The sequence below is a fragment of the Sesamum indicum genome, linkage group LG6 (assembly GCF_000512975.1).
Source record: "Sesamum indicum cultivar Zhongzhi No. 13 linkage group LG6, S_indicum_v1.0, whole genome shotgun sequence".
NCBI classification, from domain to species: domain Eukaryota; kingdom Viridiplantae; phylum Streptophyta; class Magnoliopsida; order Lamiales; family Pedaliaceae; genus Sesamum; species Sesamum indicum.
The window spans coordinates 22,950,032-22,977,729 of NC_026150.1; the positions used below are offsets into that span (position 1 = coordinate 22,950,032).

Below are 27,698 nucleotides of genomic sequence, written 5' to 3' on the forward strand. Positions count from 1 at the left end.
GTAAACTCCCTATAGTTTAAAAATTTACATGAAACACCCTTGAGGTTTGGTTCTATCTAACAAATTAATCCGTCTGTTAGTCAAAATTCACCCACATTGCTGATATTAGCAAAAGAATTAAAAAAATCTATATTTACCCTAGTTGACTTATTACTGACTTATATATTGCAGGTCAAATAAGGTTTTTTATGATCAAACTACCCTCATACATCTTCACACGTTAATGCAAATAAGGAAGTATATCTTCACTGTTATAAAGATAGTTTAGTTCGAAAAAAATTATTTGTACCTACAATCAATTAATAATAAATCAATTAAGGATATAAATCCATTTTCCATTCAGTTTTTCTGCTAATATCAGCAAATTTAATGAATTTTAACTAATAGAAGGACTAATTTGTAAGACGAAAACAAACTTCAGATATGTTAGATATAATTTTCCAACTACAGAGAGTTTACATGTAACTACACCAAATTTTCAAAAAGGTGAATATGATTATCCCTTAATATAAGGGTTGATCATGGAATTAATTAGCAGAAAATATACATACAATAAAACACAAAATTAAACAAATTACCCCAGAATATGTATAGTCAATTAAATAATAGTAATATATTTCACAAAAATAATAATAATAATTACTTAGATATTTAATTTCAACCAAAAAAAAAAAAGAAAAATCGTCACCACCACCACCATCAACCAAAATCCCATTAGGGTTTTCTTCTCTTTTCCTGTACTACACCTTCATTCCCCGCCAGCATCAAGTACTTGTCCCTTCTCGTAAGACTAGTGCACTCAAACCCCAATGCCATACCCAATTCCTTCTGTATATAGTTCGCCACCTCATAGCTAGACTTCCCGCCCGCACAGGTGAGCTCTCTCGGCACCTTCCCAAGAATCTCGACGCTATAGCTCGGCCTAGGATTCATCAAGAAGAAGATGGGGTCCAAGCACTTGAGCCCACTTGCCGTTGTGCCGTAGAACATGGTCACATCGGTGTTCATGGCAACGGGCACGATTTCGTCGGCCAGTTCCGCAAATAAAGAGCTGAATCTAAGCAGATACGGTTCCCTGCAAGTGGTGCCTTCAGGGCAAACCACTAGGTCTCCTTCACTCAGCAATTTCTGCATTGTTTCGCCGTCTCGTTTTCTGTCTCTGGTTAGCCTGACTGTTCTGATGGGGGCCAAGATTTCGGACATTTTGCTCAGGCTGTATGTGACTGCTGTCAAGGGTTTTCCTAGGGAGGTGCTGAGGAAAACAGGGTCCAGGAGGGTTCTGTGGGTGCAGACATAGAGGACACCTTTGCCATTCTGGGATTTCATGGGAGGGCAGCCTTTTACTTTGAGGTTTACTCCACTGGCTATGCCAAGAAGGATGGCTAGATTGTAGGGCAAGCATATGCCCACAAATAGTCGGAAGACGGCTAGCAGGATTCCGATGGGCAGCCACATGAACATCGATAGAGTTGCAAATGGCGTTGGCAGGAACGCCAGCCGCCCGTCATGGAAAACTAGTGGTTTTGGGTATTTGTCTCTTGGCATTACTGAGCTTGGATTGGACTTGGCTTCTTCTTTGCTTACCACATATGCTTCCTGTGAAATTTGTACCAAAATCCAGAGAAGTATTAAAGAATTGATTCAAATGGTAACTTAAAAAAGTGATTATTGGGATAATTTGATTGTAGCCGTAAGGGATAAATGACATAGTTTTTACTTAATCAAGAAACAATAAAAATGGAATGCAAGTGGGGTCTTTTAGCTGATCTACTTATTGTAGGACATACTGTCCTCTTAAAACTACAATAAAATGTAGAAAATTCAAAAAAAACTACTTCAAAAACTGATTAACAAGAATAGAAAATTTGAGGTAGGTGCAACATATATACCTTGCAAAGAGAGATTAACAAATGGTCATGAAGGCTTGAGCTCCCAATACCAATATCTGGTCTTTTGTCACCAAACAACTCCTTAAGAGCTCTGTGTTTCACAAGCAATCCTGAAGAGGAAACCAAACCAGTGAAGAACTTCCCTTTTGTCTGCAGCTCAGTTCCCACAACAGAATCAACACTCAGATACTCCTTAAGAAACCCCTCCACCATAACCCTAGGCACACTTGTGAAGACCACCTTAGATCCAGCTGAACAGACGGCCTCATAAGCATGAAAATTGAGGTTTTCAAGGTAGAATTTAGGTAAAACAGCTCTGGACACACTTTCCATGTCCTTCAACCTGAGCCCACAAAAAGTCAAGAAAATCATGGCCCTCAGTTTCAGCTCATAGTCCAAAATCAACAAGAAGGGGCAAGATAGAAGCAGCAAGAAGGCCCTGAAAATGCTGCCACCTTCAAAAGCAACCAGCATGAAGTAAGGAAAGAAAGAGTGGGATCTCAGCAGGCAGCCATGGATGTCACACACGAGTGTTTGATATTTTCTGCCATGGAGATTGCATTTTGTGAGACTAGGGTAAAGAGGGAACTGATGAGATGATGATGATCTGATTGATGGGTTCTTGAGGAAGAAGCTGAAACCATGGTTCTTGATCTTCATTGCTGCTCTGTAACATGAGTTTGCCAAGAACTGGTACAAGAACCAGTCTGCTAATCTGAGTAGCACCATGGGGAACTCCATGGTTTTCACTGATGCTGTCATCTTTATATATTATGTGCTTTAAATCAAGAAAATATTGTAAAGGGAACAAGAAAAACTGAAGCAGTACTGAGGGAATTGGTACAGATACAGAAGAATTTATAGAAGCAATTATGGGGTATGGAGAGGGATGGGGGGTGGGGTGGGGTGGGGAGGTTGACCTGACCATGCAGATTTGCTTGGTTTATTAATAACATTACTCATTTCTTCTTAACATCTTTTTCATCTGTATGGGGTTGCATTAAATTTTTCATCCTTAGATTTTAATTTCTTCTTCTTCTTGTAAACTTCAAACTTTTTCCCTTTCCTAGGTGAGCAGTATTGGTAGGTTATATTTTGGTCACCGCCATCTTCTCATTTTCCCCATTTTTCCTCTGGAAAATTATGGGGTTAAATACAACAAACTTCCTCTTAAAAAATACGAAAAAATTATAACTATAGTCCTGCATGAATTCATTTTAATAATTTTATTATATAATTTTAAAATTTTCATATATTAAAGAGAAAAATGACCAAAACTTTCTAATTTGGACGAAAAAGCTGATCCAATATACTAAATTTTAAATTACAAGACAAAATTATTAAAAGAAATTTATAGAGAATTTAAAATTGACACCCTCATACTTATCGGACTGAAATTGCAATTAATATTCTCTTAAAATACTAATATGTAAAAACTACCGTTGAACTCTTAAAAAAATGGCAACATAAACCCCTTAAAATGAAAATGGCAACATAAACGCCATAAGATGAAAATGATCACATAAACCCCTTAAGATGGAGACGATAAACTTCTTTTTTAAAAGTTTAAGACGTTTCGTCATTTTTATATATCATATTTTTGTCTATTAGTATTTTCATGTGGAGGTAAAATGCGAACTCAAAATTATGCGTTAAACTTCATAGTTAAGTTTGCATAGGATCGTGTGCATGCAGAGGTTTAAGTTAAAGGATAGCGTAGACCGTAGGGGACCTCTGTCGTCGATCTTGAGATGAGCCCAGAAACGGGTGGCCATGATCAATGTGTTTTCGACTGAGAATTAATTTCTGATCAAAATCTTGACCTACTAACTAAAACCAATAAGTTTTTGATTGTTAATTTCACAGAAGAATTACTGCTCAAGTTTCTGCTTCTGCAGTCAATTTACAACCACCGCCATAAACCGTTGACTTTTTTGGGGTTGAAAAAGAATTGGTTTGGACAACCTTTTTCATTTTGGTCTTTGTAATTAATTGCTGGATGGATCGATGAATGCAATAAATGGAACTTGTTCTGATGAGTGTGGATAGATATGATATTGATGAACAGTTGCATCATGCATGTACGCGGCTGTGGGACTTTTTATTATTATTATCATTATTATTATTATTATTATTATTTTGATTTATTTTTTTTTATTTTTATGATTCTTGAATTACTTAAAATAGAAACCGCTGCATTGGAACTCACTGCAAAAGAGAGAAAATCGACCATATTAAAAGTACCTTCTGGGAGGGCACGTTCATGTCCGAAAACAATTCAACAAAATTTTACAGAACAACACTAGAAGAAATATGATTTTTCGTTATAATTAATTATCATAGTTAAAAGTAAAACATTATATTAACAAATATTAATTAACCACAACTGCATAACAGCTATTAGTCGTTATTTTTACAAGTGAAGTCAAAACACTAGTTAAAAATATAGTACAGTTCAAAAAATAATCTTTTTTTTTTCATGGTATGATGAGAAAATATCGAAATGAAATAAAAATATTCAAGTAGGGTAGTTGTGTTTGAGCATTCGCTTTATAGGAAGAAGTTAGAAAAAAATAAATAAATAGATCGATAAATTAAATTATAGTATGTATGTCCATTTTTCTTTCTTTAGACGTTTAAAATAACTTTTACAAGTTTGAATTAATTGATCAAAAAATTCGTTCAACTAGAGACTAGGAATAGGGATTGGTGGAAATCCCAACGGCATTTCACCAAGAATTTCTAGACTTTCCTGTTGCTATTTACCTAGGCATTGGTCTGACCCAATTTCGGCCAACTAACACGATGCATTACTCCATGCACTAATCCCGAAATCGAAAATTTTTAATTTAAAACGAGTTTATTTTAATTTGAACCAATTATATAATAATAGCAATATACTTTCATGTAATTGGTATATAATTCAAAAAAATATGATCGATCACATGTTAAGTATATCACATTTACTTTATACTTAATTCGATTCAACCGAATCTGATTTAAGTAAAAATTTTCCAACCGACATCAATGGATGCCATGCATGTGACATCGATCCATCTTTAATTTTTCATAAGTTTGTAATTCTAGTTTGAAATGTTCTTGCAACAGTCAACAGAAATTCGATCATGCAATTGTTGTAAATCATGAGTTTGGTGAGTGTTCAATCATTCTATATATGTGAGTGTTCGATCAATTCTGGTAATGTCGTCTGCATAAGATTTGCATGCAGCTCTACAGGTTTGAAATAGTCTTAGCATGCCTACTATGTTGTCCCTTAATTAAAATGACCTAAATGGTTTGTTTTTGGCTTTTAATTACTGTTCATTTTTACAGCACCTCTTTGTTTTTTTTTATTTGCGACATGCTTTTATAGTCTTCATGAGTTTATGATGATGATTTTAATTTAATATACGGTTTGAAAATAATTGTAGGGAATGGTCATTCGATTCGTGTTTAATTGATTTGTTAGTTCAATTGATAAGAATGAATAACTTTTAGTCAAATGATTATTTTGAAAATTTGAAACGCGGGGAGCGTGTCTTGAGGCGTAATTGTACTATCTTTAAGGTGAAATTTGTCCGCACTCTTTAAGAGTTTGCCAACTTATTATACCAAAAATTCTCACCAAACAAAGTTTGGTAGGATTTGAGTCAGTTATATGACAAGTACAATTTTACACTTGTCATGGTTTTAGTGTACGGCTCAAAAAAAAGTGATCAATCGAATGACAAGGGTATCACACTTGCTCTATATATGATTGGTTTGATTCGACCAAACATGATATATATGCCTATTTTTAATTCTTTTCTTTTGATTTTTGTTAGTGTTTTTATATTAAACAATTTTTAAATGTGATTTTTATTGTTTTATCTTATGAGCTATTAATTAATCTTATATATATCCAATGCTTATGCAATATCACAAGCATAATATATTAGATCAGTAAATTAGTTATGATTAAATCATTTACGAATCTGCAAATCGTGTGCAGTCAAATTAAAATACCCAATCTTATTTTGTTTATAATTAAAAGAATTTTTGTGCTTATTTATACTTAAACTTTAAAATATTATACTCGTGGAAATCACATGTGGTGCTAATATGTAATAACGCACCACGACTTTTCTCTTAAAACAGATAGTTTTTCATTCAAAAAAAATAAAAAATTCTCAAAAGATATATTCCTTTTTTTGAAAAGAAGTACTATTTTAAAAAATAAGTTAGATATTTTTTAAAAGAATAAATAAATAAATAATAAATTTTTACCTTACAATTAATCTAATTAATCATGCGCAAAAATACCAATTAAGCGATTTTATTATATATAATAAAGTGAATAGCAATTTACTTGCCTAATACAAGCCAAAATTACTAATTGAACCCTCAAATGTAAAATAAAAGAACATTTTATCCCCCTATAAAATTAAAAATGTACTTTAGTGACTACCTAGCTTACTTAATGAAACGGTATTTTTACTTGTAAAAATACCGCCTCCCATATATATTGAACCGGTAAATGTCAACTTCAACTCCACAAACTATATATAGAGAGATGGGATAGAGGAAGATTTTGAAAACAACCCTAGATCAAGAAAAGAAAACTCAACCTCTATGTTTGGTTTTGTGTTTTTACCCATCTTAGAGATGGACCAAAATACAAAACCTTGTTTGTTTTTGTAATTTGCACACCTACACTAGGTGTACAATTTTAATTTTAAATATATATTTTTTTTATTCTTTTCTCTCTCTTCTTACATCTTGTCGCAGCCTTTTTCTCTCTCCTTGTCTTTCTTTCTTTTCTTCTTTCTTCTTTCTTATTTCTTCTTTCTTATTATATGTATTATATGTTATTTAATATATAATATTTATGAAATGTAATTAATAATTACTACTAAAAAATAATTATTAACTTATGAAATCATTGATATATATTTAATATCAATGCTATTTAGTTAAAATATATAAAAATTTTCTACCTAACGAAAATATTGTAGCAGTTGCGTACACTACTGACAATGTATCAGTACTATATACCTAATTCGTATTTTTATTACTTCAATTATCTATTAAAATTTATCAGTACACATATAAAATTATAATGAATGTATTTTCAATATGTTATATAGTGCATTTAACTCTTGATTCCAAATTTTTTCAATTTCGACCATTTAAATTTTTTGTACTTATATTTTTTTCTATTCACTGAAATATTTGAGAAATTTGAAATTTGAGGACAATATACCAATGATACATACTTAATTCTAAATTTTTTATTTAAATTTTATATATTATATTTTTCATTCCAAAGATAAAGTCTAAAAAAATTATTTTGGAGACAATACTACAATGTATTTAATTATGTATTAAAATTATAATTATTATTTAAAATATAAAAAGAAATTCCTCAATAAAAAAAATTACGTAACATAAATATATATATTATATTTCACTAACAAACAAAATACTATATACATACACATATATATTACTAAATATATATATATATATTAAAAAATATAATTTGACAATGAACAGTAACTCCTATCTCTTACCCAACATCAAACATACACCACATATTTTACACTATTTTATATTATATCAAAACACAAATTCAATCATACCATTTATCTCAAAACACATACTTATTTATCTCTATTTTTCTCTCTTTATCTCCAAAACATCCAAAATATTAACCCAAACATAATGAACATTTCCCTGCCAAAAACCCTAATTTTTGTTTCAATTTAAGCTTAAAATCAAGATTTATTTACAGTCCAGGGCCGACCAATTTCGTAGCGGGTAGGATGGGCCTCTTCCCACGCATAGACCAGAGTTGGAAAAAAGGAAAAAAACACTATTATAGCACATTCCATTTCACCTGGACATGATCATTTTTTCCATTGAATATACATCTAACCAATGTTATTGTCTCGTCTACTGAAACAACAGTTGATGATCAGAGTAGAAATTGTAGTTAGTTATTATTCAATATAAATTTTAATTGGTAATGGCCGGAACAGGGCTTGGAGGGATGCCTTCGGAGTTTCGACAAGAATACTATCATCCTTAGTGGTATTGGTGTCAATGAGAATCCTCAAAATGTGTGTGAGTTCTCTGTTCACATTCATGATCTACCGCTAAGCAAAATGAATTTAAGGGTTGCGACGCTTATAAGGAACAAACTTGGGAAGTTCCAGGATATGGATATGGAAGAGTTAGGGCGAACTTGGGTGATGAGACGCCATATGGTTCATCGGTACGAGCTCCGGTTAGTACATGGGGGAATAATCGCAAAAGTACGATACTGAATCACCCATATCGCAGTGGTGGGTCTGGCGCAGTTCACGGGCCGGATATTTTTGGCGGCTTCGAGGGCACTCAGCGCCCAACCATGTCGGGCGTTGGGAGAGGAAAGAATATCATGACCGAAGGGCAGACACAGTTCAAATTCCAGCTGGAAAAAGGGGTTGAGGGGACAACACTGGTCGAGAGGAGTAGGGGATAGTTTTGCCGGTTTCAAGGGAGGATTTCAAAGAGGAGAAACGTCTTCACCTCATTGATGAGGAGTGTGATATACTATCAGCAGTGATTGCCGCCTCTCGCCATGAAACTTTTACGAATTCACGAATTCAATTAAATAGGTGAATAAAAATTATTTGTAGGATTAAATTTTATGAATTAAATATTAAAATACTGTCTGTGCATGTAGGAAAAAAAAAAAAAAAAAAAGCATGATTCAGGTTTGGTTGACTTTGATTGTGCAATGTGTCAAAAGATATATAATCAGCAAAACATACGACATCAATTTCTCTAATTATTTCAACAACATTGAAAAGCAAAAGTAAGGAAAGGCGTGGTTCGTCCCACTAATTATATGGTCAAAACAGAAATTCTACCCCGAATCTAATCCAAATGAATTTGAATTAATTATATCTTATTATTAGTGTACAATTTGAAAAAAGTGACAATTATATAACAAGTGTGATACACTTGCTCTGTGATTGATCTGATTCAACCAAAAATTACCTGAACAAAAATTTTCCAGTTGAAAAAGTCGTACTAAGACGGTGTTTGTCTAAATTTATAAAGCTTCTCAAAACATTTATTTTGTATAAATTTGAAAATATTTTATAAAATACTTGTATTAATAATATGAAGTAATTGTTCTCTTATTATAATATTTATTTTCTTTTATTTTTCTTTCATTGAATTAAATAATATAATAAAAATTATATGAGGCTCAAATTAGTGTCCACTCCTCCATAGCTTACAAATTATAATATCGAAATTTGTGATAATTATAAATGTTGTGTTGGTGTTTAAAAGTTAATAAATAGTTTTAAAATGAATGGCCGTTTTTGTTATAATAATTTATGAGAGTGAGTATTTGTTAAACGCTTATTAAGCTTAAGCGACATTTATAATTTGTGGTGAGGTTTCTACAATTGTGAAAAAGGAGTTCATTTGATGATATTTCCAATTTCATTTTCTGGAAATCATATATAGAATCTCTCTCGCGCACTAACACACAGGAGTAGAGAGAGAAGGGAAGAGAGGGAGAGAGGGAGAGATGGAGAGGCGGCAGAAGAAGCAAGTGCTGCTTTTCTACTGTGTGGAGGCTGAAGAATTGGCGCGCAAGGTTGCTGCTCACTCGGACCTCGTTCAGCTCCAATCCATCAACTGGAGGTAAGCCCACAAACGCCCTTCAATCCACAAAAGGAAAACAGAAATGAAATGGGTAATTTCTACTTGTGCCCCTTAAATGTTATAAGCCCTTTTCTTGAAATATAGAGAAGTTTTCTGGTTGTATGTGTTTTTGTGGTGTTCGAAGTGGGTAGGTTTTGTTTGTTTGATTCCTGTTATTGTCCAGGTTAATTGTGGTTGCAGAGTGAAGTGACTTTTGTTGTGGGATTGAGAAGTCTCAGCGTATTGCAGTTTTGTTGGAGCTGAGGAAACTCTTTTTGTCTGTGCTGATATGGGTTGTGTACTTGTGTGCCCTCCAGCAGATGTGTGAATAGAGGGAGAGGGAAAGAAAATATTGTGGATTAGAACTCAGTTGAATTTTCTTTAGCTTGAGCCTTGTAGCATTAGTTCTTGTGAATTAAAACATACTAGTCGAGTTGTTTTGAGTGCACCATGAGCTTTGATCTTTGTTTATTTGTGAAGGCTAATTCGGATTTAGATATGCGATATGGCAATTAGATTGAAGGATAGCTAGCATATGAGTGGTGCTAAACTCAGGAAGAGTTCATTGTGGGTTTATTGAAGAAATTTTGGCATCTGTGCTGGTGTACTTCGGTCTTTTCTTTGTCCAGCAAATTCATTAAATATGCTATATTCTATAAATTGTTTCAAACTTTAATTTAATTAACAGGGCCAGCAGCTTTCTTCATGTTGTATTTTGTCTCCTATAGCATGAGGCATTGTTTGGTTTGAATTGTTGATCTTTCGACATTATACAGGAGTTTTGATGATGGATTTCCAAATCTCTTCATTAAAAACGCCCATGATATCCGAGGCCAGCATGTTGCGTTTTTGGCATCTTTCAGCTCGACTTCAGTCATATTTGAACAGCTTTCTGTCATCTATGCACTTCCTATGCTGTTCGCTGCCTCATTTACAGTGGTGTTACCTTTCTTTCCAACTGGTTCCTTTGAACGAATCGAAGAGGAAGGTGATGTTGCAACAGCATTTACCTTGGCTAGAATGCTATCAAATACTCCTATCTCGAGGGGTGGTCCGACCAGTTTAGTTATCTATGATATACATGCTTTGCAGGTTTCTTTCTTACACACATACTAATTGTATCCTGTATTATTGATGCCAATAATACATCTTTCTTTTGGATCCGTTAACTCCATTTCTCGATGTGTTTCTTCGAAATATGTCGCTCGTTTCTTGAGGTGTTAAATTATATGAATTGTCATCTTCTAAGGTGGTAATTTCATTTTCTGCACATACAAATAACACCACATGCTGTGTTTGGTTTTAGCAGTTGACAGGTCATAGGAGCAGCAAAAAAGTTCTTAGTCTTTTCTTTTGACTGTAACACTAGAAAATTGGATCTTAGGCTTTAAGAGTTACATGGCTGGTTTCTTCAGTCTGTGATAGATGTTATAACTGTATCAGATGTGTAAAGCTAATTAATTAAAATTTTCCAAAGATGCTGTTTTTCTTTTCTTTTATTCCTTTTCCTGCCAAAGAGAAGCCAATGTAACAAGAACATGCAATTATTGCATAGGTATTGTATCCTCGACAGGAGATCTGACAGCAAATATGATAAATCTTGCTTTAGTGATTTTGTGGACACAAAATCTAGAGAATGCCTTGTGGTTGTCCCTTCAGAAATTATTAATCAAAATAGCAAACAGAATTCAGTATTCAGAGATGGGTCTTATGATGTGAGCATAACGAGATGTCTAGCATCACAATAAATTTTATATAGATCCACCCACATATGTTGGAAAGATCATATTGGTCTTGACCTTGGGGTTGAGTGCTGGCAAGTAAGGCAAAAAGCTTGCTTTCCTCCCAGGCTTCCCTTTATCCAGGACTAGACCTAGGTACAGTCTCCTTAATGTGAAATTCTGATTCTTGCTGCAGATGTCTAATTCTCTGTTGATGTAATCATTTAGCTCATAATCAAAATAAATAAGAAGGAATGACACTATGTATTTTAGACATTCTTAAGATTTTGCACCCTAAAGATCTACTCATCCTATTGGTTCTTTGCATTTAATCAAATTTTTTATGATCATAGCTGTTCAATCCTTTTCCTAATTAACCATAACCCCAAAATGAAAGTCCAAATATTTAACTGATGCAGCATGGCAGCATCAGCATATTTTGTGTAACCTGCAAATATCATGCTCACAAGAAGAGTAGTTTGATAAAGACGCCCATTTATGGGATAAATGGATAACGGATAAATCTATGATTAAATGTGGGATGGGATTAATAATGATTATATTGTGTTAAAAGTTTATAGTTTTAGGCGGATAGAAATGTGATATTTAACATATACTTTTTACAAGTAAAGATATAGTTCGTAAACACCAAATTTGTTCTTAATACCCAACCAAATTCACATTAATCTCGGCTATGAGTTAATCATATGGACCTATTTTTGTCAAGTAAATACGGGATTGGGCTGCATAAACCCCTATATCTAGCCAAATCTCATCAAGTAGATGTGCCCTCAATTTATTCTAACTGGATAGGATGTGAGTTGGTTCAGTGTGGGTGTCTTTAAGTTGTATGGTGGTTTTATGTCTTTATCTTTGTCACATTTGTAACTAGATATGGACATTTGTTAATCTCATATGTATGGAAAATCTTATATAAGTTGGCTTATTGAGTAACATGGTCATGAGTTCACAAATTTTGAAGTTCCAAAAGTAAGTTATAGAGGTAGAGTTGCTCCTATAATTTGCTATCATATAATTTGGGAACAAATATTTGGTCTTTTTGACCTTTTTTCCTTTTAAAATTCTGAATTGTCTTGGCAAGTCTCATGACTTCAATTTATTCATAAGGGTCCGAACTAAAGTCACCTTTTGTATCATGGATGTAAATTTTCTTCATCTGCTGTTTTCTACAGGAAAGATTCTATTTCAGTGATACCATTTTGCCTGTATTTGAGACTGGGATCCCACTTTTGAAGCAACGGCTTCAACAACTTCCAAAATCAGATAAGGTGAGTTCTTCAGTTTTATGAAAGTTATTGCAGTTGCTTTTTCGAGGGCAGGATTTTATAACAATCAGGATAATTCTATTTTACCAAGTGTAAGGCTGGTTCTAATGTAAAACTTCTTTTCCAGATTGTTGTTGCATTTCCAGATGATGGAGCTTGGAAAAGATTCCACAAGCTGTTGGATCATTTTCCCATGGTTTGTCTATATTAAAAAATATTGATTTTGTTTTTCCATTCATTTTGGATTTGTCATCTTGGGCATTTTGTGTTCTGTCGATTGAATATAGGTCATCTGCAACAAGGTACGTGAAGGAGACAAAAGAATAGTTAGGATAAAGGAGGGTGATCCTGCTGGTTGTCATGTTGTCATTGTTGATGACCTGGTGCAATCTGGTGGTACTTTAATTGAATGTCAGGTTCTCCATCTTCCTTTTCACTTTTAATTTCATTAGACTAGGCTCTATGAGTTTTCCAGTGTATAAGCTTGTTATCCACCTATAAATTGAATGCTGATTTTATTTTTGCAGAATAATTGTGGAAATATAGATTCTTGGTTATAACATTTTTGCTAAATAAAATTGAAGAATCACAAGAATATGATTTATAGAAGTTTCTGGTGGGGTCTTGCTATTCTCATTGTAGTTGGTAAGAGTAGCTGCAAATGTTCGTACTCATGCAACTCGCTCATAAATCCCAGCTTTATTTTGAAAAAAAAAATCCCAGCTTTATTTTGAAAAAGATTCTACAGCTATATCTAATAGTAGCATGAAGGTTCTCATTTAACTAGGAACTTGGATAATCATTCACCTCCATAAAATGATTTTGTATTCTCAAAACTTGACATCTAAGCAGTTAGACAAGTTAGCGTTGGGTGTATCAGCGAATGCTATTACTAAAAATGCAACTTTCTCATTCTGTTTATTGCTTTTGAAATTTGTCAGAAAGTTTTGGCAGCTCATGGTGCGGCAAAGGTAAGTGCTTACGTCACTCATGGTGTATTTCCAAAGAGGTCATGGGAGCGGTTTGTTCACAAGAACGAAGGTATATCTGCTTTCTCTGTTAAGGGTTTCTTTCTTCTGTTTCTGGGTTCTGATTTTCATTGATGTTTCTGAAGAGTCGGAGAAAGCGTTCGCCCACTTCTGGATCACGGATTCATGCCCCAGTACTGTGAAAGCCATCGCCAGCAAAGCTCCTTTTGAAGTGTTGAGTCTTGCGGGATCTATAGCCGATGCTCTCCAAATCTAACGGTTTCTAGGTGTTAAGCAGTCATATTGGACATAGGAGTTGAGTAACTGCTTGCTGGGAACTTAAGATTGGTGCCCTCGAACCCATGTACTGTGGCACCTGACATTCCCATTGGCAATTTCGCCAACTCAAAGTACAAAGATGCTATATTTTCTTACATATAAGGGGTGTCATGTCTGAGCTTTGTTATGCATGGTCGACTTTTTCTCCTCCCATGATGTTTTAACCTGAATAACTTTCTTTGAAGGCGTTGAATTCAAGCTACAACCAGTATTTCGTACGCTGCGTGCATGAATAATTATCACATACTCATATTTTAAAAATGGAGTATGTCACAAATATCGAGCACCTGGACATCTACAAGACACTGAAAGGTGAGGCAAAGGCAAATACAATACAAACACGACTATTGTCATCTTGAGATGGATCCAACTGCCATCTTATGGTTACTAAGGAGAGTTCCAAATGAAAAATGCCTCACCAGAACCATTTCAAAATAGTAAAATGGACAACATGCTTGCATCTCAGAGAGCTTGAAGGAGCACACATTCTGATACATGCTGGTAGTAGTACATTATGGACCAACTTGCCAGGACACTGGAAGCCTTATGAGACAATTACGCTATCGACCGGGACAAACACAGGTACCAACAGCAATTTCTCTTACTATAACAAACTTGTCCATTCAATACAAGCCACCCCAAGTAAAGATTATAGAAAACACTGTACATTCATCTCATAAATCCGCAATTCCTTCAGTACAACACATCAATACACCAAAATGTTGGACCTCTTATGTAAAAACCTACTATACATATTTTGGAACCCATTTCAATTGTACAGCTTATGTTGTAAGTAATCCTTATCGAAACGGTATAAAGCCAAGGATATAATAGACGACATAAGCTGTACAAGTTGCGGGCGTCATTAGTTAGGAGTGGTAAGTAGCATACATCCAACTTCTTCGCCATACAGATCAATTAAAGGATTAGTACAAAGAACCCACCCAGAATGACAAAAATAACATTTTTTTTTTCTGAATGTTTGATTGTTGTTTTATTAATATTAGTATTTTTGATTGGTTATCAAAATTAACATTATTGAAGTACACAATATTTTTTAAATAATTGATAAATTATTGAAGTAGACGAGCTTTTTCAGTTTTACTCCTCGTTAGTGGAATATTTAAGAAATGAGGGACTAAAACGAGATAAAAAGTAAAGATGAAGGACTTATGAAGAGATGAGAGCAGTTAATCTTGAAATGCAGAGACAGTAGAATTATGATTTCTTTTCAACTTCTATTTTAGTGAGCAGATCTCAAACTTAAACGGAGAAATTCACTTAAAATAGTCCAATAATATTGATAAATACTATTAATTTGAATACCCCGCTATTACAATTCGCATGAATATCTTATTGCTAATAGAAGACTTTTAATTTACTATCATGTTTATCCCTTATTTCGGCTCAAGAACAGCCATTACAGCCCCAAGAACTGGGATTTCCCTAATAATAATTATTCTCATAGTACTATGACCAACATGTCCATGAAATGCAACACAAATTAAGGTAACCAAAAGACAAGATTATATAGAAAATAGTCCACATTCATCTCATAAATCCATAATTCCCTTAGTACTACAACACATCAAGACGGACACATGTTCGACGTCCTTTCATTGAACCTACTATACACTTATATCTATACATGTTCCGATGCTCGGCTAGCTCTATAAATAAAATACTATACATTTGCTAGAATTGAAGGAAACGAAAAGGACTTGACGAGAAAAGGGAGGAGAAGCAAAGCGTATGGCGGTAGAACTGTTTGCATATCAGCAGATGCTTCACCTTGTACCTATCCCTTTTGTTAATAATCAGTTGTACTCATATACATAGACAAAAGGCTGCCCACGCCTCGTTGAACATTCTTCCAAGAGTGAAACGAGCATACATCACAAAAAGTGGACATCGTCACTAGAAGAGTAATGATATAGGCAATCTGTTCACTATTAACACGAGATTTTTTATATACGAGAAACTATACAAAAGTTAGCACATACTTCCCCACCAATTCTTGTTGAGAATCAGCAATTCCAGTTCCCATCACTTTTCGTCTGGATCGCACCCCTTTGGGCTGTCCAGAGAATCTCCAGCATAAGATCCGTCTGGCTGACGGATAAATATGTTCAGGTTGCCGGTCGGGAAAGCGTCCTGAGTTGCCCAAAAACGACAGCATGTTAGTTGTGGGATTTACTCTACGTGTAGTACCAAATATCATGTCATAAAACGAAGAAAAAAAGCCATCTCAAATTCTGGAAGATTCATTCCTCATACGAAGCTTAGAGGAACTATCCTTCGTAAAAAATAGACAAGAACTTTGAGACTGTTCGTTACAGATAAAAATTAAAATGTCTACGAGTTTAGACAGAATAGGTTATATGGTGAGAGGTACTATTGTTAATAATTGTTTTGGGGGGAAACTGTTTGTGTATATCGGCAACTCTAACATACCAGATCACCATTGTCTTGGCCCTCAGATTGGAAAACAATTGGTCGGCATCGCTTGTCTTCATTCATTAAACTTGAATTCTGAAAGTGCGAGATAAGAGCAGTCTTTCCCTGGATTCTTGCATATGCCAATGAAGCAACTTTTTCACTATTAAACTTTTCCCATTTCTTCCCGTTAAACGCCTGCAAGCATGTGAATCACAAGTCAAATGAAACCAAACATTCTTGGATTTGTAGAGAGAAAATCCATTGCTAGAAAAGTATATCACATGAGCAACCTTAATATTAAGCAATGCATGACAATGAGCAAACAGGGATTGAAAATACCTCGTAGAAGGTGATGATGTGAGGAGGAGCCACCATGTTGATGAACGCGTACCCAACATTGCACTTATTCTGGTAAAAAATAGACAAATATAATTTCAATTTTCAATTCACCATAAATGGGAAAATTGTTTTCAACAGAAAAAGAAAAAATGGAAAAACATAATTACCTTAAAATCTATTGGTAAATAGAGAAAATCGTATGTACCCTTGTGTGTTTCATCAATAGCTGCAAGAAGCATCTTTGAAGTGTACCTTCAGAGATGAAAAAGAAAACAAATAGAAAAGGAATCAGTGACTCAGAGTAAAAGACCTCCCATAAAGCAAATTTTATCAGTTCTTACTTGTTGGGAATGTTTTTAATCATCAAAGTAGTCCTAACATCTTCGCCATTTATGATCTTGTCCAAGTCAAGTTGATACTGTTTTTTGTTATCCATCTGACTTCCACCATCCGCCCTTCTACTTCGACCACGGTCAATTATTCCATCATTGCTGGTTGCTCCCATGCCTCCGACCGAACCATTGCCAAAATAAATAGGACCATTTCTAGACATTGACATAATCCGAGAACTAGGAGAGCCACTTTCAGTGAAACTTCCAGCAAATGCAACTCCTATGTTCATAGCGCCAGGGGCACCAATATTCACCGGAGGATTCCCGTTACCATGACCAAAATTTGGGACTCCAAATGCTGCCTGGTTTATATAGGATGTATCAGGTGAATCGGGATAGAATCCAAAATGTCTTTCCAGTTGAATACCAGATGGAGCAGATCCGACATGATGATGATATTGTGAACCAAGGAAAGAGCCATGCTGACTAGTGTATGGAAAACCAATCCCCCGCCCTCTAGATGGAAATGGGCGAGCTTTCAGTGATGACGACCAGGCAGACGACGTGTTCTGCTCTGAGTGAATAGTGGGACTCCCCCAAAGAAACTGAGGACCAGAAAGTGTTCCAACACTAGATGGCCTGGAATCACTAAGTGACGACACAGGTCCAGGACTTGAACTTAACTTGGGATCTGGAACAGAATAATGCTGCTGATAGGCCGCTCCATGCATGGTACTAGTCGAAGAAATTACCTGGTTTAAATGGTTTATCCTTGCAGGATCTTTGCCAATGGGTGCAATCTTGACAGGACTTGATCCGTGAGAATGAAGAATAGAGGCCAAACCAGACAAGTGATTGCTTCCTACAGGGCTGAGCCCACCTAAGCTCGGTCTCTGACTATAACCAGGCAAGGAATTTTGCTCAACTGGACTGCCAAAATTTGGCCAGCTACCTGCAAATAACGTGGCACTTGTTCTGGTTATACTTAATGTGGGAATCATGCTTATTGAGACAAAAGAACAAGAAAATGTCAAATAGGCAGCCCATCCATCAACATGCCTGGAGGAGAGTTTAGTATGGGGGACCCAACTTGGTGCCGGAGAGATCGAACTTCATCTTGCTCCTGCTCTTGACTCAGTTGCAGCATTAAGCTGTACACAGGAAGCACATTCATTAGAGTATGTAAACCTTACCGAAATAAAAAGTTATAAACCCACAGGGGAATAACAATAATAGTGAATCAGAGAACACCAGATTTTGAGTTCTGTTTGTCAGGAGAATAATTAATTAAGTTGGCAAGTGTAAAAAATCTGACTTCTTTGCTGTAAAAGATTTGTGCAGTGCACATGTCCCAAGATGACACAAGTGACAGCACTAGCCCATGCATCCAGAACTTATATACCCCTAGAGGTATGGTAGCATAATGCAGTTGTTGCATCAAAATACGCAGATCGCAGGGGAAAACCAAGCAAAAATTCAAAAGTTTGATACGCTTCAGAATATAGAGATATTCCAACTTCCAAAATCCTATATAAAACTTCTAACTTCAGAAAATTTTGTTTTCACCAAAAAACTGTGAAACAATAATATTTTGAGGCAGGGATCTAACGCGAGTCCGAGAACATCACTATTTGGCCAACCTTCCAGCAGAACAAAATGATATAGTATATTAAAAATGTATGTGTATCTCCTAACATATCCTGATAGCCTATGGAAGGCACCATTGTTATCTTCCTGTGATACAACCCTATATTTGACCTAGTAAAAGTATGGTACAGGCAGATGCTGTCGAGCAGCTATTCATTAACATCAGTAGTAGGCATGCATTGACTGTAAACAGAAGTAGAAAAATGAGATAGTAGAAACAACCATAGGCGTGCTAAATCAAAAAAAAAAAAAAAGAGAAGAAGAAGAAAGAAAGCAAGAAACAACCATGGTATCATCAGCCTAAAAAGAATCATAATTTTAAAGTTCCGACGGGCTCAAGTAGAAAAATGAGATAGTAGAAACAACCATAGGCGTGCTAAATCAAAAAAAAAAAAAAAGGAGAAGAAGAAGAAAGAAAGCAAGAAACAACCATGGTATCATCAGCCTAAAAAGAATCATAATTTTAAAGTTCACCTCCGACGGGCTCCACCAGGCCGGCTAGGTTCAAGCTTTATTCGCTTCCCAGCTATGTCACTTCTATTTAAAGCCTTCAGAGCTGCCTCTGCAGCTCTAACATCATAAAACTCAATGAACTTATGGTGTCGTTTGTGAGGTGTTTCCCTTATCTACATTTAATGCAAAATACAGAAGATACAGTTATGGGTGAGAAACAATTAAAAATTAATAAAACTGACACAACTTAACATGATCAGAAAATTCTACCTCCTTAACTTCCCCATAAGCTCCGAATATCTGGCGAAGCTCATCATTGGATACAGAAGCATCCAAATTGAACACCACCAAAGTTCCTTGGTTAATATCTTTCTCAGATGGGTTATCCTGCATGTAGCAGGAAAGAATAGTTTAGGTCATTTGGTAAGCAAACACGTCATCAGATTTGGGGGTGCCAACAACTTGAGCTCAAGTTAGTTTCTGAAAATTTTGAGCTCTGTCTGGAGCTTAAAATTGTTCAAACTTCAAACAAACTTGAACTCAGCGAGCTTGTAGAGTTAGGGTTCAGTTCAAGATCATCTAGCTTATCCTCATTATGCTTTTCTATTACTTAATACTTGTTACATGTCATGAATTACATTAACATATAATTTTAAACTAGTTTTTACTGCTTTACAATACAAAAGTATCATTATCAGTACAAGAATATCGTTCTTTATTTTATTTTTAAATAATTAAATAAAAAAATAAAAATACTACTGGAAGCTTTTAACAACCTTGAAGTTGAGGACCCGCTTGAGTCAAGCACTACTCAAGCTGGCCAGCTAAGCTCACGAGTCAACTCGACTCACCTTACACCCCTAGTCAAAATGAAGAGATAGGGTTCAAACCTTTGGAATTGAAAAATGAATATCAAGTTTTCTCCGTCTCAAGGGCTTATTTTGTAATCCACGCATTGCATTCCGAGCAGCTCTTATGTCATAGTAAGATATCATCACAAATCCCCTATGCTTACATGCAGTATAAAGCGTTCTGATATCTCCATATTGCTATAGGGAGGACAGAAAGAAAAGCAGAGCGACAAATTAGTATATTCAATCAAATTCTCAGAATTTTTGAAATTTCTATGGTGATAGGAAATGGAAAAAGCATGATTGAAGCTTTGTAAAGAAAAAAACAAGAAAAAGAAATATGAGTGATTACACTATCAGGAACCGTTAAAAAGGGGCTTTGATCATAATGATTCTAAGCTGAAACAAAATTAGGGTGGTCATCAAAGTTCTGTTCAGAAATTTCGCCTTAAGTTGAGAATCTATGTACTAATTCTTCATCTGGCAGCAAAATCTTTGATATATACAAGTTCTAACTACCAGAATCTGCGCTCCAGAAATACTTTTGTCAGAAGCGGTGGTGTTTTATCAAAGAGGAAACAAACAGAATCACTACAGCTGAGAGGAATATTCCTTACAGCGAAAGTAATGAATCTTCAAAGAAAACATGCATTAGGCACTAACAGCAATAACAAAAGTACGCCTCTTTGAGAGAAGTGATATTCTTTTGCTCCAAAATCAGAGGCTTTTTGGCATAATCAAGCAGCTGCAGTATGACAGCTTCTAAACATATAGTCTCTTCTACATTTGAGCATTATAAAAATGACAAATCTACATCAGCGCACAAAAAGAGAGACGGAAAGTACCGCAGGGAAGCGTGGGAGAGCCAAAGCATGGAAAATTAGCAAGTAGTAACTTTAACAGAAAAAGTACTTAGCAAGCAAAACCAATAGAAGGTGAGATCTAATTATAATATGAGAACTGCAGAAATGATGATAGATGTCTCAGATGAAAATAATTGAAGCCTCTTAACAATACCTCAAAGAGAGACTTAAGCTCAGAGTCCTCTACATTACTGTTGATATTCCGAACAAATAATGTCCTTGAAGGGTGCTCTCCATATGGATGTTCGCCGCTAACAGTTCCAACTCCATTTGCGAAACCATAATGAGAAAAATTGCTAATATTAATACCGTCAGATGTACTTGACCTTGATATACCATTCACCAGATTCTCTGGACTACCAGGTTCAATTTCGAATCCCCCCCCACTTCCAAACAAATCATCGTCCAAGTCCTCAAGTTGAGTTGGCAACCCACTGAGGTCAAAATCATCCATAAGACCAGCTAAAAGTTCATCTTCATCACCAGGAAGATTGCTTCCGATCATACTTGGTTCAATGTCTTCAAGTGGATCCTTTACCTCACCTTCAAGGTTTAGTTTACTAAGGCTAGGGAAGTCATCATCAAGTAACTGACCACTTCGTTCTGATCCATTAAAATTAACTGCAAATAAGAAAGAAGCTATTCTAAGAGACCATTCCAAAGTAAAATAAAGTCACAACAAACTCAACTAGGAGCTTAATCACTCATGCTCACATTTCCCATGTGAAAGTACAGGCAGTGAAGTAGAAAACAAGCTAACATCAGTAGACGCATGATACGCATCACTTCCACTAGGAAGTTTCCATGCAGTTTTTTCTTTTCCTGGAGAGCTCATCAATGGTATTTTTGAAGGACCTACAAAAGTGGACGTAAATAATCTGGTCATTAAAAATGTAGTTCCTTAAAAGATCACTTAGAAAGTATCAAATAGATGATCATTAATTAGGAAAAAAGTGGCTCTGTAAACCAACCTGGAATGAAATTTTTCGGTGGTTGCTCCATTTGGACTACTTCCTGCAAAAAAATCATATTAAAAATTAAATATCAGAGCTCTGAGTTTGCAAGTCCTTAAAACAAAAGGACGTTGACAATTATATAACTTAAAGACGAGAATACTCCGAGCAACACTTGGATAACATAGCATAGTTGATATCTGAGATATAGTGATTAAAAAAAAAAACAAAAGCATCACAATTGGCAAAAATATTTAATCAGGTCAATTCGAAGAAGTACCAATCAATGAAAAAGAGAAATTATGAATGTCTTAAACCAAGCCCCAAAATATTGCTACACTAACCAGACAATTCCAGATAAACATAAAGGAAGAGAGGTCCATTAGTTTGGCTCTTTCCAATAAAAAAGAAGTCATTTTCGGAAACAAGCTGAATAGGCACATAGAGACACAAAGGAGCACTAGCACAGAAAGCAAAAGTTAAGTTGCCTACTTCTGTACCGCATCTAAAGACACCATAACCACAAGCATATCATATTGACAAACAGAAACAAAATGATTACACCAATTACTTAGTAGGAAAATGTAGAACATTGCACAGAAAGAAAAATAAGCTCTATCTCACAGAATGATCGGAATAAGAATCACAACAGCAACTAAACTAAAAGTATAGAAATGTTGAAGAAACAAATAAAAAATAACACTTATTGATATAAGGTGCTCAGCAATAAATCAAAGCAAGAACTCAGTTCATGTGAAATCACAACCAAAACCAGGTGCAAATAAAACAATATATAAAGATGAACTCGCTCTGGACACTTTAGCTTTGGTCAACCCACGCCAAAATCTCAAAAGCTGGCATATATAAACTAAACCGACAAATTTCCCAAATCATACCAACTACAAAAGATCACGAAACCCATTAGAAATTTAACACTTCTACTCCACCGCATGCAGGAATTAGACAAATCCAGGAAAAGATCACAACTTTACCGGTGTAATCCATATAAAGATCGCGACTTTAACCTAAAATCATCTGAATTAGAAGCTTTGAACACAACCCAGCATCTTAAACCCAAGAAGAATAAAGAAAAATGTAATACAAAGAAAACCCACCTCAATTATACAGTTAAAAAGCAAAAGGACAAAATTGCCGAAAACCACAGAGGGAGAAACATAGTGAGAGAGAGAGAGAGAGAGTACCTCATCAGCAGGATGAAGGTGACTGATGACTGCGAGAAAAGAAGATGTAAGAGAGAAATAGAGAAAGGCAAAAGAAAAAGGGCAAGAAAAAATCCAGGGCTTGGTGGAAAAGAGAAGTCAAGAGGAGTGAGAGATGATTTCACAAGTCACAACAAGAACCCAACAAAGAAATGAAAAACATCAGTTCCGTAGAAGCAGAGGAATTGCTTTCGTCTACTCTTTCACTTCCTTCTCTCCCGCCGGAACACCAGTAAATGTTTTAGAGAGAGAAAAGGAACACTCTCTCTCTCCTGGGGGGAGAGATAGAGAGAGATGGGGGGTGGGGCCCACAGAGCAAGAATGGTCCAAAGGGAACACGGTGGGGAATGATTGGAGCGGAAAGAGGGTATCCGACTCTCCCTCTATTTATTGATTTGCATCACATTTATATCAACAGTGAGAGAAATTCACTACTTAGATTTTTTGCTTAGTAAAAATCTTTCATCACCAAAGACAATAAGATTGTTTATTGCTTTTCTGTATTTCTATGTTTGGTAGGTCTGTTTGGTTACTCATCCTAAATTTGGATCTCCTGCATTATGCCTTTGTAAACCTCTTCCTTATGTTCTCTCTCTTTTCTTTCTTTTTCCAGAGAAAAGAAGAAAAATATTACACTATATTTGGTTTCATTTTTTACTAATTTTAGTGTGTTATGTGAAGATAGAGAAACAAAAATAAAGATAAATAAGTATGTGTTAGAGATACTGTGTATATTTAAATTTATTTTTTGAGATAATATAAAATAACTATAATATATTTGACGTTGTTTAGTGGGAGACAAAAACTACTGTTCAAATGATAAACAGTATGTTTGACTTATTTACAGTAATAAGTTGATATTCATTCATTTTAAACAATTGCAACTCCGTTCCCCAATTGTGTTCTCATAATAATAAAAAAATAATATTATCATAGATTTTGCTCAAATGATAAATATTTTATCAAAATTAGAAAGAAAGAAAGAAATCTGATGTATATGTAAATAATAAAAGATGGAACATAATATTATCCATTTTTATTAATGGAATCATAATAAAATACTTTATAAAAGTCTGGTAGACTCCTACTCTTAATTGAATATATCAGTTTTCTCAAGGTCCAAGAAGATGACTCATTGAGAGACACTTAAATTAACTCTAGCACTATAAGACAATATTCCCATTCTCACCTAACATATGCTTATGTGCAAGATTCACAACACCATATTGGAACACAAAAATGACCCTTCCAAACAAGCCCTTATGTTCTTACTTATTTTCTCATTTATCCATTTTGTGGGTGTGTGTGTGAGAGAGAGAGAGACAGAGAGAGAGAGAGAGAATATTTGGCTGCATTTAAATTTGGTTTGAGGTCCGTTGACACTGAGAAACTTTAAATGTGCAAGAAAAGTAGATAATATTATGGATAAAGATTTGGGCTCGAATTTTGGGGTAAATTACAAAGATTGCCACTGGTTGGTATGTGGGCATGATTGGTGGACAGGGACAGGATTGGGAACAAGTTAGGGGGTGAGTATCTTCCCTTTATTTAATCCCATCCCCATGAATTTTTTAAAAAATTCAAGAAGAATGTGTGGAAGGTGATGTGTTTTTTATTGAGAAATAAGGGGCAAAAGAGGGATTACAATCATTTAGGAGGAGCGGATTCAATTATTAAAATTTATCAAATACTTTTTAAATTATGATAAATTACAATAGGATCCCCTAAAATTTGTAATTGTTACAAATACTCCATGAAATTAATTATCGTTTAACAAATACCCCAACGTGGGAGTTAAGATGGAGTATCTGTTAGATAATTAATAATAATATTTTAAGGTACTTATATTTTTTTCAATAATGAGTGGGTAAATTCCAATTATGACAAACTTCAAGGAGCCTATTGTAATTTACATTTTAAATGAGAAAATATATTTAAATAAAGATTATTATAAAGTACGTACCCAAATTTAGGAAATTTGAATCCACGATATAACTTGAATATTTTCTGAATCAATAAAAGGTTAGGTCGGAATTAACCCGTTGTTGTGGGGCTACCCCAACTGAGGAAATTTAATTACCTCACATAATATTTTATCGCTAAAGATATTACTCAATTTGATCATCAAAACCCCACCAACAATAAATACATTAGTAAGTCAAATTCATCTTTTATTGATCAACCATTATGAACGGACCACAAAATAAATAATTGGTCGCTTAACATAACCTTGAATATGAATTAATGTTCGTTTAATAAATACCATTTATAATGGGCTATCACGAGGGATATTTATTAGATTATCATATATATTAAAAAGATATTTATAATTTTTTTAATAAATAATTATAATTATAATAAATTTAAAAAAAAACCATTATAATCTATCTTAAATTTGAAGGATTTGGTACAAGAAAGTAGTACATTATTGGATTATTAATCACAAAGATAATGATCCCTCTCATTGCAACTCTTTGATTGGACTATGAAAACCCAACCTTGTCTTTGAATTATTATTATTATTATTATTAATTAATATATTGTCATGAACAGGGAAGGAATCAAATGGGTATATGGGTGAGGCTGTGCTTGCCACGCCACTACCACATTCCTGTGGGGCCCACCATAATATTTGGGGTTTTAGAAATTCAAGTACAATTGTACTCTCTAATAACTCTCGTGACCACCGTAATTTCTTAGTTTAGTGGTTAAGATATAAGATTTCATGAATAAATTTAAGGTAATAATTCGAGTTTCATCAAATATATAGATATTTATCTTATTTTATATGAGTTATTATATTTTTACTATTATTGTTAGTTATAATGATATATTGATTGAATTGAAGAGGTATTACTCAATAGTGATGTCACCGTTTGAGTCCAAACTGACCCCAAACCCCCACCCCCATTGTACTAAAAAGAATAATTTTATTTAGTGATGCTATAAATAATATTTTCTGTCCGTATACTTATTACAAAAAATAGTTTTGGTCTCTAAATATTTTGAGATATGATTATGGTTCTTAATTTTTTTTAAAATATTATAATTATGGTTCAATCATTAAAGTTAATGGAGCTAGGAACACGGTCGTGTTGGTGAACAATTTTAACGGTTGGATTAAAATTATAATATTTTAAAAGATTATGAACTAAAATCAAAATTTTTAGGTAACAAATTCAATTTTGGGACTATGTACAGTGGCAAGAAATGTAATTTACCCTGCTTTGTAATTTATTTCCACCATAAAAATAGAAGTTATTGCGAATACTCTCTAAATATACGGCTATCGTATTTTAAATTTTGAATATATTAAACCATTTTAGTGAATAACAATAGCCAATAATAATCAATCAGCATAAATCTCTTATACCTCTAAATAATAATTAGGGCATTTGTTCATCAAATCAAATGAACCCCAACCCTAATTGATTGCCAATTCAAAAAATGGGGATGGAATTTGAAATGGTTTTCATTCACATATGTGATTTGATCGGCTATGGCCCATACTGTAATTATTTGTGGATACGTACTAATGGGCCGTTCGTATAAAAGTGTGGCCCAATCCAGCTTAATTGGGCCTGTAAACCATCATATATTTCGAACAAATTTTTAATATCTTATAAATTTTTACATATCTTATATTATATTTTTAAAAATTTATAAACCCGTCAAAACACCCTCCAAATATTATATTAAAGTGGGTTAAATATTATTTAATTTATAATAATTTTTACAAAATAATCGTAATGAAATTTTCTCTAATTATATTTTATTTCTATTTTTTTTTTACTCAACACATTTCTCCCCCTCATTTTTATCGTAGCTTTTTGCTTTAAAAAAAAAAAAGGGTATTTACTGCATTATCCATAAACATAATTTTTTACTATCAAAAAGTTATAAATCTTTCATATTCACTTTACTTTAAGAAAAATATTAAAAATGGACTTATTTTTTCATAATATCAAATAATTAAAAAAAATTATTCTTTATTTTTCTGTATAAAACAAAGTCATTGTGTGTGTGTGTGTGTGTCCTGTCATTGAATCAGACTGCTGACATCGAATTCTTTTTAACAAATTACTAACTAAAAGTTTAAATAAAGTGATTCTAATTGAATTTTTTGAAGTTCATAATAAATTTAAGTTTTAGAGGATAAATTATATTGATACTCTTGAGGTTTTTTACAAATTACAGCTACACCTCTTGAGAGATGTTATGTAATATTTTTTAGAGGGTATTTGTGTAAGTTTTGCCTTGAAATATGGGGTGTATTAGTAATTACAACTATAACCTTAGAGAGTGTAGCTTTAATATATCCTATTATAAAAGAAAATCTTTTGTCGAATCAATTTTTGAATATCCAAATTTACCCTTTATTTCATTTATTCCCTTTAAAAAAAATCCCACTACTCCACATTTCTCTCTCACCTTGTTTCTCCATATTTATTATAATTTATAATTAATAATTTATTTTTCTTCACAATTTTTTTTCTTATCACCTTACACTATCATTCTTTTTATATGCTCACAGAAATCGCGTGCAGTAGTAACTAGTTTTACAAAAGACAGGAGATGTTTGTTCGTCTAGCCGCGTGGAACATATGATTAGTTGAGAACTCGTTCACTAGGCTCTAACTAGATTGAGACAATGTTGTGGATTATCACAATTTCATGCTTACTAGCTAAAGTGAAGTAAGTGATTAATTTGT

General features: G+C 34.1%; 3 protein-coding genes across 4 annotated transcripts; 1 reads left to right on the forward strand and 2 right to left on the reverse strand.

The window, feature by feature from the left end:
* On the reverse strand, positions 666–2,706 carry LOC105165555 (glycerol-3-phosphate acyltransferase 1). The gene is made up of 2 exons (XM_011084609.2): positions 1,890–2,706; positions 666–1,596 (listed from the first exon to the last, which is right to left on the reverse strand). Exons 1-2 carry the CDS (start codon positions 2,649–2,651, stop codon positions 715–717), a joined length of 1,644 nt encoding a protein of 547 aa, XP_011082911.1. The 5' UTR covers positions 2,652–2,706; the 3' UTR covers positions 666–714.
* On the forward strand, positions 9,320–14,107 carry LOC105165556 (ribose-phosphate pyrophosphokinase 4). The gene is made up of 7 exons (XM_011084610.2): positions 9,320–9,575; positions 10,352–10,667; positions 12,490–12,585; positions 12,710–12,778; positions 12,870–12,998; positions 13,524–13,623; positions 13,697–14,107. Exons 1-7 carry the CDS (start codon positions 9,460–9,462, stop codon positions 13,825–13,827), a joined length of 957 nt encoding a protein of 318 aa, XP_011082912.1. The 5' UTR covers positions 9,320–9,459; the 3' UTR covers positions 13,828–14,107.
* LOC105165558 (protein MEI2-like 2) lies at positions 15,419–23,352 on the reverse strand. Of its 2 annotated transcripts, XM_011084612.2 has the most exons (14): positions 22,969–23,352; positions 21,785–21,827; positions 21,528–21,668; positions 20,968–21,434; positions 19,990–20,148; positions 19,370–19,486; positions 19,121–19,272; positions 18,059–18,150; positions 17,009–17,951; positions 16,835–16,919; positions 16,668–16,736; positions 16,344–16,523; positions 15,893–16,043; positions 15,419–15,759 (listed from the first exon to the last, which is right to left on the reverse strand). In XM_011084612.2, the coding sequence occupies exons 2-13, from the start codon at positions 21,813–21,815 to the stop codon at positions 15,936–15,938; spliced, it is 2,544 nt and encodes an 847-aa protein (XP_011082914.1). In that variant the 5' UTR covers positions 21,816–21,827; positions 22,969–23,352; the 3' UTR covers positions 15,419–15,759; positions 15,893–15,935. The 2 variants fall into 2 exon arrangements, with proteins under 2 accessions (XP_011082914.1, XP_011082913.1); XM_011084611.2 differs by having other exon boundaries at positions 15,419–16,043.

What these genes read in the sequence shown, in the direction of transcription:
- LOC105165555 (XM_011084609.2), bottom strand. Translation starts at nt 2,651, where the DNA reads ATGACAGCATCAGTGAAAACCATGGAGTTCCCCATGGTGCTACTCAGA. An exon ending in TGTTAATCTCTCTTTGCAAG is followed by an intron (nt 1,597 to 1,889) that starts GTATATATGTTG and finishes CAAATTTCACAG; the next exon opens with GAAGCATATGTGGTAAGCAA.
- LOC105165556 (XM_011084610.2), top strand. Translation starts at nt 9,460, where the DNA reads ATGGAGAGGCGGCAGAAGAAGCAAGTGCTGCTTTTCTACTGTGTGGAG. An exon ending in ATGATATACATGCTTTGCAG is followed by an intron (nt 10,668 to 12,489) that starts GTTTCTTTCTTA and finishes TGTTTTCTACAG; the next exon opens with GAAAGATTCTATTTCAGTGA. An exon ending in GTTTGTTCACAAGAACGAAG is followed by an intron (nt 13,624 to 13,696) that starts GTATATCTGCTT and finishes ATGTTTCTGAAG; the next exon opens with AGTCGGAGAAAGCGTTCGCC.
- LOC105165558 (XM_011084612.2), bottom strand. Translation starts at nt 21,815, where the DNA reads ATGGAGCAACCACCGAAAAATTTCATTCCAG. An exon ending in ATTAAAAACATTCCCAACAA is followed by an intron (nt 16,920 to 17,008) that starts GTAAGAACTGAT and finishes TCATCTCTGAAG; the next exon opens with GTACACTTCAAAGATGCTTC. An exon ending in ATTTACCAATAGATTTTAAG is followed by an intron (nt 16,737 to 16,834) that starts GTAATTATGTTT and finishes ATTTTTTACCAG; the next exon opens with AATAAGTGCAATGTTGGGTA.